The sequence below is a fragment of the Dermacentor variabilis genome, unplaced genomic scaffold (genome assembly GCF_050947875.1).
Source record: "Dermacentor variabilis isolate Ectoservices unplaced genomic scaffold, ASM5094787v1 scaffold_13, whole genome shotgun sequence".
NCBI classification, from domain to species: domain Eukaryota; kingdom Metazoa; phylum Arthropoda; class Arachnida; order Ixodida; family Ixodidae; genus Dermacentor; species Dermacentor variabilis.
Window position 1 is genome coordinate 6,898,503 of NW_027460291.1, and position 14,333 is coordinate 6,912,835.

Sequence of the window (14,333 nt, forward strand, 5' to 3'; positions counted from 1 at the left end):
GGCGAGAGTGCCCCGAGTGACGCCAGATTTCGCCCTCACTCTCACGCGGGGTCTCATCACGCTTGATAAATTTCTAGTGCACCATTCGGTTGCTCTGCTGCTGACGGTCGCGACGAAGGAGACCGTGCGTCGCCGGTAGTCCAGCACATGGCGCTGTCGTGCAGTGGCGGGCGGCCGCAGCGCATCGAAGCGCGTGACTCAGAAGGAATCAAGACCCGTTCTGATTGTTTTGCTTATGCTGCCTAAAATCGAGCAGTGGTGGAAGCCGGCGACATGCACTAATATAAAACACAAGGTGAATATAATCAAAACAACAATCACAACGGGCCTTCGTTCCTTTTAAGTGCCGCGCTTTGATGCGCTGCGGCCACCCGCCACTGCACGACAGCGCCATGTGCTGGACTACCGGCGACGCACGGTCGCCTTCGTTGCGACCGTCAGTAGCAGAGCAACCGAACGGCGCACTAGAAATTTATCAAGCATGACGAAGCCCCGCGTGAGAGTGAGGGCGAAGTCTGGCGTCACTCGGGGCACTCTCGTCGTCAGCGCGCGGAGCGCGATAGCAGCGCCCCGGTGTGGACCCGCAGCCACTCCGGCCACTTGAGCCATGGTCCGCTTACTTTTTTGGCCGATAGTACATTTCATAGCTAAAACTCCTCCGAAACAATGCCAGAAAATCTGAACAAAACATCCGATTTTCAAGCACCCCTCCCTTCCCGTGCATTATTTTCTGCACTTTAAATGCCCGAATACACGGGTGACGGAGCGTTTCCAAAACAACTTGGCCTCAGTCGACGCGATGGTACGCCAAGTACACAGAGGTGACTACAACACAGGCTCAGCCAGACCATGTTACACGCTCGCAGAATGCCTTCTAGTCGCACTCAAGGCATTTTCGTGGGTGCAAAGCCTGTTTTCAGTCGCTCAGAATAAATGTCATGTTCTTGAGCTGCTCCTACATGTTATCTTTTACGCATCCTGCTGGCGCATGCAACACTCCCGTGTTATCATTCTCTGCGATCGATCGTCGCGTTTTCGACAAGCGTGAGTACCGAAATAAGGTATATGTTGTTGCAGGGCTATAAAATGCGTCACAAACTTGCCCTATCAAAATTCAGTGCACGCAAAACTAACTATGGCCGGCTTGCTTTTTTTGCTAACAGCTTCACAACCCCAGGCGCCGCGAGCATGCCTCAAGATACCCGAAGAAGTTACCAAATAAATTACAATACTTTTTCGGGTCAGACAATGCGTCACGAACTTCTAGCAGTAAGATTCAGTACACGCGAAACTAACTGCGGCACACAGCCGAGCTGCTTTTCGCTAACTGCGCCACTACGCCGAGCGCGGCCACTGTGCTTGAAAAGTACCCCAAAAGGCAGTGAAATTAGTTACAATAATGTCTGGGGTCAGAAAAAGCGCCAAAACTTGTCCCGGTAAGATTCAGTACACGCGAAACTGCGTCACACGGCCAAGGTGCTTTTCGTCAGAAAGTCAGGTGCGGCTAGCGTGCCCAAAAACTACCGAAATAAGTTATTATGCTTGGGCTCATAGAAAGCGTCGCAAACACTTCCCAGTGCGGGTAATTAACTCATTAACTAGGCTTGGACTGCGGAGTTGTTTTTCGATAACTGCGTCACTACATAGGCTCAGTTGTGCGCAGTAAGCCTAAATGTGCTTGAAGTGCGTCGTAGACTGTCAAACAAGATTCCTCACGTTGCTGTAGTCCAGCGGTGCCGTGTCAAAATGCAGACGGAACACAAGAGAACGCCGGGAGCCTCCAGAAACGGGCGACATCCAAAAGAGACGGGTCGTCGAGCACGCGAGCTTCACATGCGCAACCGGCCTCGCTCACTCCTGCGGCTTGTCTGGCGCATGACGTATACATGCGCGTCTGCGGGGGGCTAGCTTGTTGCTAGGCAACGCAACAAGAAGTTGCAAAGTATCAGTTCATTTACATGCAAAACCTTTTCACTTCTAGTGCGAAAGAATAGAAAAATAAAACGTTGTCTGGAAGTTTATTTCACATTCTTTTTTTTTTCTGATGCTCGCGTCAACTAACGGATGGAGGTGAAACTAGGCGTGACGTGTTTCCTGTTGCCAGTTTTTGAAGAGTGTCCCCTCTTGTTGAATTTCTTTCTCTATGGCCGCTCCGGCGTGGCTTCGATCATCCCACGCGATTTGTGCGCAGAACGTCGCGTACACGTCTTTGCGCGGTAGCGTCTTCGCAGCGAGCTAGCTTCATGCACACGTCATTCTTCCCGCGCAAACGGTGCTCGAGTGCGACGTTTAGCTCGAGGCGACAACGCGCCGATTGGCGCTCCTTTCGGTTCTGCAAGCAACGTACTACATTCGGATTGGGCCAGCTCAAAGAGGCGGCAGTGAGCGGTGGCATGTTTCGGTTATCGCCTAATAAAATTGTACAATAGGCCTTCAACGGCAACGCTAAATAAAGATGCTTACTACGGTAGTTTTGGTGGGGACAGGTGATAAGGCGAGCCTGTCGGCGGCTGTGTTCTTTGCTGACATCTTCACCCCACCTCTGTTCATTTGCGCTGTGTATCCGTGTGCAGTCACCGCGCGGAAGCTGCGACTTATCAGTTGGCCGTTGTCCAGAAATCCTGAAGAGGCGAAATATATATGGTGGTGCGCCGCATCATTAGCCGCAACCTAAATCGAGGCGCGCTTAACCGCTACGGCACAAAAGGTGATCACGCTAACCGTATGGTATACGATTAGCCACTACGGATTAAAAAAATAATTCCGATATCCTACGTCCCAAACCAAGGATCAAACCAAGAACCAAGACAGGTCGTAGTTGGGAGCTCCGTATTAATTTTGACTTCCTTGAAAATTTTCACGTGCATACAATGCAAATGCACGAGCGTTCTTTTTTTTTGCATTCCGCTCCTTTCGGAATACGGCCGCTGCTGGGATCGTATCCACGACCTCGAGCCCCAAATTGCCACGGCGGTCGCCATAGTTACGAAATGCGTTAGCGTGAAGTGCAACACTGCCTTCTGGTACGAGTGTGGTACAAGCGTAGCACAGCTGCACACCTGCTGTACAATTATTTGTCGCGGTTCCCCTGAGCTCGTAGTGCCTGCCTAAGTACTGTAGCGAAGTGACGCAGCCGTCAGATATCAGACACATCAGCTCACCAGGGAGACGGAAGAAGCGGGATGAGCTCTGGCAAGGGCAAGTCCAAATCCACATGTACGACGACGAGAGGTAGCATGCGAACAACTAGGTTTATTCACTTGGTAATTTACCTTAAGTTTACACTGTACAAAATATCTACAAACTAAACGATGTCATACCCGTCGTCGTCGGCCTGCCTGACCGGCCTGGTCTCCCGTGGTGAAGTTGCGCCGTCCGCTGCTGTCTACTTGCTCACTCCTCAAAACTACCCCAAACTATTCCTTAAATAAGTTTCCCCAGCATCCAAGGGACCCGCGAACCGGCGGCAGGCGCAGGCTTCTCCACCAATGGGTTATTTCGTTACTCCGACCAATCAGGCAGGCCGAAATCATCCAATAAGCGTCAGAGTTTAAGGGGCCAAGAAATGGTCGCGTCAACACTCCGCACACAAAAGCACTCTGACCATAACTAATCAGCTTTTGACAGCCGAGCGTGGGAAGAGGATGCGTCACGTGCACGTGTGACGTCAGGCGCGGTGGCGTCGGCAGCACATGCCCGCGCCGCCGTCGCGGTTATTTGTGTACAAAGGTTTCCCCACAAAATTCCCGGAAAGAAAGCCAAGAGGCCCGTGGTATACTATTTTCGCGACAATACCTTGAAAGGCAGCGCGTCCCTCACGTATCGGAACACGACAACAAGCGCTTAGATGACCCACGTGAGCCCATATGAAAGATGATGTGGCCACTGTACAAAATTTTCACTGCGCAGAGAAGCTGATCCTTATGCTCCAATTGTGTTCTCTCATGCAAATTAAGGAAACGCTATTAGACAGGAACAAATGAAGCAATGCAATCTTACGCACGTGGGGCGCCGCTGCCTCTTCGCCTACCATTGTTTCACACGAAGTGACGGCGGCAGCAAGCGTTAGTATCACGCGCTTTCGCTCCGGGGCATGTGATTTGCCTGCACAAAGTGAACGGTGTGCTTAACATCTCACGCTTATCAATGTCAAAATAGAAAAGAAAGGCTACGTGCTCAAGAAAACGAGATTGCTTACCGATGTGCAGAAGTTCGACTGCGACTGTTTCAGGGTGCCTTCTTTCCAACAGGCATCATGACGTCTGCCGCGCAAGTCATAAAAACAGCGAGGCTCGCACATCAATCGAAGACTAGTAGCTGGGTCAGCCAACGATTTCAACGGATAAACGTACCACTTATTGTCGTTAAAGCATTTCACTAAAATGTGCGTCATGATGTCAGAAAAAAAAATACTTTCATCAAAAGGCTCGAGGCGTGAATCACCGCACAACTGCAACCAAGTGACTGAGTCCGAAAGCCGTTCACAGCTTCACTATCGTATTGAGTTGTAAAAACCTTTCAAACACAAAATAACTGTCGTGAAAAATTGCTAATTCATAAGTAATAATTTTTCATCTACTAACCTTTATAATTTTTTAAGAACCTAATTTGTGGCGTAAAGAATAAATACAACGACCAAAAAAATGCGACTACGAAACTAGTGGTAACCATGTGTACTGTTGCAAAAGTGTGCGCGAAACGAAGCTACAACGGTTACAACCGCATGCGCACACACACACACACACCCGAACGCTACCTTGACGTTTGTAGCGCTACCTAAAAATAAAAAGAATTACTCATTTCGTTATCTTTACGAAAAGTAACACTACTAAAATAGTTTATAGCCCCTTTGCAGATGACGAGGGGACAGGTAAGGTATGATAAGAGTTCGTTACCTGTATTGCTATCATTTGCCTTTGGCCATCTTCTATTTAACAGAACGTACGAGACTTGAAGGCTTGGGAGACGAGAGCATGACAGTTCGGCGAGGCTCAAATAAATCGCATGCTTCCTGCAAGGCGAGAGTCGGGAGCAGCCGCAGATACAGCGATTAGCTGTGATACTGTTGCGGCTGTTGCTGAATCCGAAGCTCTCTGAAGTGAATGGTCATAGCGGCTGCGCGCTGCGATCTCAAAGCGCGTTCGTTGTGTGATCTCTAGTACGATGGCCGTTGGATAAAAAAAAACTATATTTGCTTTCCGGACAGAGGATGCGTCGCAGGAAATTTGAAGACTTCTCACGTGTGTGCACGCTTGCATCCTACGGTTCCCACAGCGCGTCCGATGCTCGAAGGTAGCGTCTTCGCGCGTCGGCGCCTGTCTTATCGCCGGCCGCGCTGCCGCCGTCTCTACTTTTGGGGAACTCCACATGCGCGTAGTCACCGTGTTTGCAAGTGAATTTCGCATTCTTCTGCTCCCTTAAACGTGCTCATTTTGGACCGTACCAATGGCTATGTCATCTAGTGTATGTTAAAACGACGATGGCATTTGTACACCGGCGAAGAAAGGCTAAATCGTTATGAATTTGGCGGTCATGAAGCTAGTCTAACGCTGCAGTTTCTACTTAGCGAAAACAGCTACGAAAGTGTGGTGGTCCTGGAGATAGACGCTTCAAAGCGCCAGCTGTAGCGACAGCATGAGGAAGTGGCACGCGGCGCGCGCGCCAAGCATTTCAGAGCTTGCTGGATTCCGAACGAGAGAAGTATGCGCGCGCTCGTGGCCTAATGGTTAGAGCACCGGGCTCAGCGGCCGGCGTTCGATTCCACCCCATCGGAAACACATTTTCTTTTAATGAAAGCGAGGTGAAAGAAGAACCTACCTGCCGCAAAGTGACAAGAATGAGGCTGGAACGCTCCGCATTAAATTTTTCGAATGTCTTCATATGCGAGTCATAATTATTGTATACTGGACTCAACTACCACACAACAACAACTGCAAAAATCAACGCAAATTACCCAATAAAAATATTTACTGAGAACACTCAACGGTAATATTGTTGTGCAAGTGTTGAGTGAACTCAATAGCTTTTGAAAACTTGTTGAAGTCCGTTGTTTCAACAATTGTCCAATAAAATATGAATGGTTAATCAACAGTAATTTTTGTACGGGGAAGCTTGAGTTTATGCCATTGGGCATGTGACACTGGGTACGTGTACGAATACACAACCTGGGCTTCTCGATATGTGCAACGGGGCACGCGCCACCCGGTATATGTCGGAATAGACAACTTGAGTTTGTGCAACTGGACAGAGAGAAAACATCTTTAATGAGCCTAAAGATGGCTTCATTTGCAGGAGTGGTTCGCTATTCACGGGAATCCACGCGCCGTCTTGGCGGCGACCGCCCTCTCAACCAACATGATCTGCTCCGAGAGGCGGGAAGTGGGCTGCAGCGTCTACTGCTTAGACGCTACGTGAGAAGTTTTAGGCATGCGGCACTGCGTATACGAACATTCTTGGCCAGTCGCCCGGTATATGCCACTGGGAAGGCGTTCGAATAGACAAGCAGAACGAGAGGCTAGAAGTGAGAAAGTCGGTGGCAGAAAATCAAAGCAGTGAGCTACAGAGAAGTGAAGAAGCTGTCGACCGAAGCAGCTTGTTTAAAGAAAGAAATCAAGAAAATGGGTCCAGAGTGTGGGTTGAGCTAGGAGCGTTGAGCTACATAAAAGCGAAGTGAAGATGTGTCTGTAAACATCAAACTTATACTATAACTCATTCCGACACATGTGTGAAATCTGTAGATCTTTCTTTAAATTACGCAATTAAACCTTAGGTTTCAAAAATTATCAGTATAAGTAGCACCTGTTGTCGGCATTTTAAAACAGGTTCATGTTTTTAGAAATGGCAAAAATCAAGACGAGAAATAAGAGTAGACGACAGGAGGCACTTGTGCTGTCATAGTGTCTCATTTGCCATTTCGTTTTGTGCCATTTTTACCAAGTTGTCTGCATAAATAAAGGTAATTTTATATCTTCTGTGTATTGTCACCCTTTCAATGTACCTGATAATATATAGCACGTGCTAAGTTCTAAGCACTAGCACGTGCAAGTTCTAAGTTCTAAGGACGTCACATTGTTTTGGGACATACAACCAAGGGATCGTAAGAAGTACTTTAATTTGTATCAGCATAACCATCCGATATTTCGTTGCACCCCATGAAGATAAGGTGACATTTTATAGGAATTTGCTGATAGAAAAATATGGAAGAGGTTATGTTAGACCGCAATGCAGAGCTCGTTGTTTCTTCAGTATTTCAGTTTAATGAAACGATTTCTTTATTTGAAGGGCATGCATAACATAACAGAGTTTTAGCGGGACTGGCACCATCTCTTGCTAAGTTGCCTTTAGCTGCGACTCTTTAATTTGCGAGAGAGCTTGTAGGGTCTACAGATAGAACTTTCCTAGTCATTTTTAGACCATCGGCGTTTGTGCTTGTGGAAATATTGCATGCGATTATTGCCATCGATATAATAAACGCCATGCAAGAACAAGAAAAAACGAAAACTAGTAGTTAGAGGGTTCGGCTAGGAGCCCTATAAACGTTGGTTCTATTTCCTGCGACACACTGCAATTATTTTTTCATTGAAAAGATTTAGAATTTCTTCGAAGGCATGGACACATTCCGTCCACTCGTTAACTCATAAATGATGTTTGCTGTAAAATTGTTTTCAGGAATCCCGATTAGCTTTAGCGTTCAAACACCTTTTCAATTATTTACAATAGAGGGGGTTGGCAAGGTTGGGTGCAGAGTGGCTTTCTATTTATTTATGTATTTATTTACTTATTTCCAATACTGTTAGTCCTTGCGGGCTGTTACAGGGTTGGGGGAAGAGAATTTTCAACAAACACGTAACGCCAGTTCCGCAACAAACAATGCACTCAGCAAACATAATGACAATTTACGTTCAAATGATTCAGTTGTATGTGTTTTGAATAAATACATCTGCATAAAGGCTGTTCCAATCGATTATAGTTTCACAAGAAAGGAAAATTTGAAGGCATCAACGCATAGCAAGACGGCCTTAAAGCATGAGGGTGACCTGTACGTGGGGACACTCGACCAGGGGTACGCAAATATATTCTGGAGTCCAAATTGAATTTATTGTTATACAGTTGGCCTAAGAATTTCAACCTGGCTATTTCTATGCTCCGTTGCGAGTTAGAGCAAACCGGCACGAGATAATGACGCAGTTGCAGACTGCGTTCTTTCGTAAGCATTAAAGATAAACCAAGAGTCCTCCTTGCAATTTTTGACTTTGCGGATCACTGTGTATCATCTCACAAGGAATGAAAGAAAATGAAATGACGCAAACCAGTGGTTGCGTGTCGTCACATCAATTTTTTTCACAGAAATGCATTCCCAATTTAAACACTTCCACCATAATCAGACTGCCATATACTGTTCGTTGAAAGCGATTTTGCTCATGCCTGCGTGTTTGCCTCCACGCGCATCTGCAGGTCAAAGCAACTGATCAAGGATGCCATCATGGAGAACGACTTCCTGAAGAACCTGGACTCGTCGCAGGTGCGAGAGGTGGTGGACTGCATGTACCCGCAAGTGTTAGACGCTGGCACGCTGGTCATCCGGGAAGGGGACGTCGGCTCGCACCTCTACGTGTCCGCGGGTGAGCGGCTTGAACTTTCCACATGGTCTAAGAGCTCTTCTAGGCTAGTTGGCGTTCATCCACATTACTTCATAGCACTAGTGGATAAATTATTCACAGAAGAAAACAGCACAAAGGCACAAGGATTATGTCCAGCTGATTCTAAAATGAAGTTGTGCGGTAATTTATCAGTACAAACTAAGTCACGTACGATACGACGCCAATGTGTATAAACAAAAAGGAAAAAGAATGACAGGAGGCTTTGGAAAGATGCAGACAGAAAGCTTGGGCCCGGATTCACAAAGTAGTTTGAGCGCTGCATAGTAGCAACACGCGTGGGCGACTAAAGATAGCGAAAGTAATGTGTGCATAGGCGACCAGTTAACGACAGTGAGTTCATACGTGACTGCCGCTTCACATCGCAGTATCCACATCGAATCTGCACTAACTCAGCGCTCCCCCAAGACTCTGCTTCTTGTATTAGTAGGGTTAGCTGATTAGGGCCCCTAAAAATTTGGAATAAGAGCTTCTCCGCTCACAGGGTTAGCCAGGGATAAGAGGCAGCATAGGCAGATTGTCTAGGAGAACATGGTGCTAGTGGTTCTTCGATAGGTCTTGACAACGTAGGGTGCGTAAATACCGCGTGAGCCGCTGGAATCGAGGCACCCTGTGACAATGCAGGCAGTGGCGCTACCGCACTGCGCCTCACCAACCTGGGTTACCTTATTTGCGGTGCTGGAGTGTGTACTAACTCATTTTATTTTACACACGATGCTTGTCTTGCGGTGTCAACGAATGCGGGCACCCTGAAAACACTGGATACTCGAGGGAGCGTGCACATCGCTGCTAATCGGCAGCCGTTCGGTCGCGGTGCGTTTCTGCAACAGGGGCAGCGTGTGGACGGGACCCATTCAAACTTGGCCTTTGAATGTATTCCAAATTTGAAATAGCTTTCATTTACAAAAGCTGCAGAAAAGCATGTCCACTTTAAAGCAATCGTTCTTGGGCTGTCTTCTGGCCCTTGACAGCGAAAAAAAAATGCTCCTTTTTATAAAGGGGGCTTGCTGAACAGCTTAAATAGTTTTAATGATCATCTGTCCCAGCTGATAAAAGTAATAAAATGAATAAAACGCGATTGACTATTTTGAAACAATGTTTATTTTCGCCCGAAAGGCCAAGCACCGATTGTGATAGCAAAGTATTAGACAGCTATACGAAGTAAGAATAGTAGGTTTTATCGGCCGTATGAAGTTGTGAGCATTCGCTTACGAACTAAATTAACAAGCGTGGTGTCACGCGCGCACAGACAAACTTGAAGACATCTCACTGGATGACCGAGGACACTTGCTGTCAAAACGCTGGCGTGAGGGAGAGCGGAAGCAGCAGCGAGGGAATGGCCCTTTGTGCGACCTCTCGATTCAACACGAATTGATCAGCGTGAGAGAGAGCAAAAGAAAAAAAAACATGTTTAATAGGCATACGGATGGCTTGATTTCCAGGAGGAATTCTCTCTTGGCGGGAATCCATGCGCCGTCTTGGCTGTGACCGCCCTCTCAACCAACATGATCTGCTGTAATAGGCGACAGCTGGACAGCCGCGTCTCCCACTGGTCTTGGGGGTGGAGGGGAGCAGGCGGCAGAGGTGGCAAGGCGTGATTTGAACACAGTGCGCAAGAACTAACAGTGTTAAAAAAAATTATGGGCTTAACGTGCCAAAACCACTTTCTGATTATGAGGCACGCCGTAGTGGAGGACTCCGGAAATTTCGACCACCTGGGGTTCTTTAACGTGCACCTAAATTTAAGTACACGGGTGTTTTCGCCCCCATCGAAATGCGGCCGCCGAGGCCGGGATTCGACCCCGCGACCTCGTGCTCAGCAGCCCAACACCATAGTCACTGAGCAACCACGGCGGGTAACTAACAGTGTGCATAGAATCTGCGCCCATCGCAGATTATTTTCAACATGGGGCACGAGCGGCTGCACTCAGCCGCGCTATACGCAGCCGCGGCTGTAGTAGGGCGGCCCTCATTAGATAGATAGATAGATAGATAGATAGATAGATAGATAGATAGATAGATAGATAGATAGATAGATAGATAGATAGATAGATAGATAGATAGATAGATAGATAGATAGATAGCAAAGTTTCGAAATTGCTTCACACCAAGCTTCTGTTACGAATTAAATAGCTTGGCATGTTTTCTATGGTCATGTTGATCAATAATACACCGGACTATGGACTTCCCATTTTTACCTGGTTGTAACCTGGCTTGAATGGTAATGCATAGAAGGTTGCCATTAATTGTCAGAGTGCGCGTGACTTTTAGGTGAATGTTATCATTCGAGGGGCAGCTGTATGAGCAGTGGATAATGACCTCGCAAAACACGCACCTTTCACTATGTTCCCGTCAGAAGTATAAATGCAATAGCAGGTGGTATTAGACATAAGTTAGGATGCCGACGAACATCAGTTATGCTAAGCTCTTCGATAAAAATTTCCAGAACATAGGCTCCGCCAATGGGGTAGGAGGAATCGCCGAACGCCCCCCTATTTCGGAAAAGCACTATAGCCTTGCTGGAGTACCAATATGCATATTTATGAGAATGCGTTGTAAAAACTACCGAGAGAGTCGACAAATTTCGAAAAATACTTACTCACAAGGGAGACAATGAGCTACGAAACTAACGAGTAAATATTTCGTTAACGGTGTGGACAGCAGTAGAGGAAACGGTAAACCTCAGGCTAGAGATAAAGAAACCGCTTACTCAACATGAACTGCTATAAGGCATTAAACCGAACAGGAAAAAGGAAATCAGAAGAGGGGAGTAGCTACATGTCCTCAAATTTAAGCTGAATGATCATGTACTGCTCTATCGAACAACGGCAATCAATTTTAACTTTCGTTCACCTCGCCGATTCTGACTTTTGATAAACTGTTGCGGCGCAAAACAGCCTACCTTCGAAGCAAATTAAAGTAGCGATGTGCTTGACCAATTATTAAATATGTAAAGTGTGGAGTTTCAAAGGTGTCCCTTTGTTGTACAATATTGATTTTCCTGGTCATGTTGAGGTATTAGAAGAATAAGTTAACATAACATTGACATTCTCATCTCCAAAAATATGCTTTAGTTGGGGTAATGTTGAAGCCTTCAGTGGCTCTACGTCTCTTTCTCGATTCTGCGACAAGTCTATCTTGCATCCTCAGGCACATGATACCTTAGTGAATGCATTGAATATACGGATATTGATGCACGTCTTGCCAAATGTATTCTAATACAAGACATGCAAAAAATATCCCAAAAGAGTATCAGTCTACTTATTGCACAGACAGACAGACATACAGACATAAGCATGTAACACCCTGGGTGGTGGTACGATGCTAGTACTAAAAGATAAATATCCTCGCGCGCGAGAACTCTTATTCTATTCATTAAGACGAAAATTTAGCTCGGGCCCAATTCCGATGCCGCCTATTCAAACACATGTAAAACATAGAAATTATTTTCTGACGTAACCCCTCATCCGATTTCAATGAAATGTGGCAGATTTGAGAGAAAAAGTTAAATTCTAGTGATTGTTCCAAGCGGAATTTTGATTTGGCCCTGATTTTTTAACAAAGCGTGGCGAAAATTGGTAAGTCCGGAAATAAACAGAAGTACGAAGTTTAAGAACTCATAAATCTATAGCAGTTTCGTAACTTGAATCCGTCAGAACATCCAAAGCGGTAAAATTTTATGCATGATTTATATCTTACGTCAATTGGTTAATGTTTATAAAGGTTCCGCAAAAGTCCTACTCACAAATTAGTGGTGCATGTGAGAGGCATGTGTAATACATCAAATTTGTTCGCTTTAGATGTGCTGTTAGGTTCACTTCACAAAATTGTAATATTTTTCATTGACGAGTTGCAGAACTGTAAACTCTATAGTGTCATTTTATGAAGATTCGCAATTTTAGACAAATTTAATAAAAATTGGTGGCCTAAAAAAAATCCGATTCAGGCGGTCACTATAGGTGTAATTTTGCTTTTAAATCCAACAAACATCATCAAATTTGGTGCACTGGTTGCCTAAAGAAACAATTCCTTTTCTCCCATGTATTTACATAGGAGACCCTGAGTTTCCCTGACCCTGATTTGACCCTGACCTTAAGCTTCCGCTTAAGAGGAAGCTTTACCTCCGGCCCAGCTCCGACGCGGCCTATTCAAATACATGTGAAACGCAAACAATTTTTTCTGAGATAACCCCTCGACCGAGTTTAAAGACATTTGTTGCCTTTGAGTGAAAAAGCTAAATTCTAGTGACTGTTGGAAGCAGAATTTTGTTTAGGGCTTGTACTTTCTTTTAAAAAGTTTCAGAATTTCAAAACTTTGAAAAACATAGATGCGCGAAGTTTAAAAATTAACAAATCTACATCAAGAACAAATATCGCGGTTCTGTGAACGGCATCCATTAGAACATTCAAAGTGTACAAATTCAGTATGTCAATTTTTACCTTACGTGAGTTCGTCACATTGTGTATAAGGGTTCTGAAAGGGCTGTATTTCCATATTATTAAATTTTCTGACATTCATACCATTTAATATAATATTTGGGGTTTTACGTGCCAAAACCACTTTCGGATTATGAGGCACTTCATATCATTTGTCCGCTTCCGATGTACTATTACATTCAGTTCACATAATTGGGATATCAATTTAGATTGCTGATTTACAGAGTTGTATACTTGATTGTGTAGTTTTCAGAAAATTGGCGATTTTCGCCAATTTTTAATAAATATGGAGGACAAAAATAAAAAATTCAAAACTGTGGCTAGCTTTCACATGTTTCTTGTAAATGCAACGGACCTCCTCAAATTTGGTAAAATTTTGAGAAAAAGAATGCTCCTTTTACATGTATTTAGATAGGAGCACCAGAGGTAAAGTTTCTTACATAGGCCTAAAGTACCAAATACGTTGATCATGTATGTAGCTGTAGATGTAGGCGTGTTTCCTATATTCTAATGGGTTACAAAAATCCACCCGCAAGTTTGAGTACGAAACAAAACGCACGTTTTTATTTTTGCAGAAAAAAGGGGGGGGGTCCTGTAATGTACAACTATTCCAATCTGTTTTATTCCCATCTCCTGACGTCAAACTTACGTAGGCACCGACGCGAGCGTTGTTTGAAGAGCCCAATCAAACGCTCTGCTCGTTTACACGAGGCCACTTAGTCTGTTTTCAAAGCGCATAGCATTGCCAACATTGAGCGATTTTTCTGATCTTATTGGCTGACAAGAGGCGAGAAGCACACTGAAATTGAGAGAGTTCTGGTGGGGCCGAGCCAGCCCAGTGAAAGTAGATAACTAGAGGAGGAGTGTGATGCCGGCGTCTGCAATTGGTACACTTTGCCTTACTTAGCTTGCGGTAGCTGGTTAACATATCTTCAGTGGCGTGCTAGGGAAAGTAAAAATGCCGCTTAAACGGATCTTCAATGGATCCTAAGGTGTCCTCAATGGATCCTCTCCCTTACTCAATCCCCTTCCCTGTTAGGTATTTTGAATAAATAAATAAATTGTTGGCAGAGGGATGTCGTATGCCTGCCGAAAGGGCTCCATAACGGTATAGTGTGACGCAATTTTTTTTTATTATACAGCAATAAATCCATGCTCCCCGGCAGCTCCATGTAGCCAGTGCCAGGGAGGGCAGCCACCTTTTATACCTTCTGGAACGGTACCATCTCCGGATCGCGTT

General features: G+C 45.4%; 1 protein-coding gene across 1 annotated transcript in view; it reads left to right on the plus strand.

Moving 5' to 3' along the window:
- LOC142566810 (cGMP-dependent protein kinase, isozyme 1-like) overlaps positions 1–14,333 on the plus strand; it is a 464,172-nt gene that overhangs the window by 48,935 nt on the left and 400,904 nt on the right. The window contains exon 2 of the mRNA XM_075677691.1: positions 8,455–8,621. Within this exon, the coding sequence (XP_075533806.1) occupies positions 8,455–8,621 (167 nt within the window). The remainder of the gene's footprint in view (positions 1–8,454; positions 8,622–14,333) is intronic.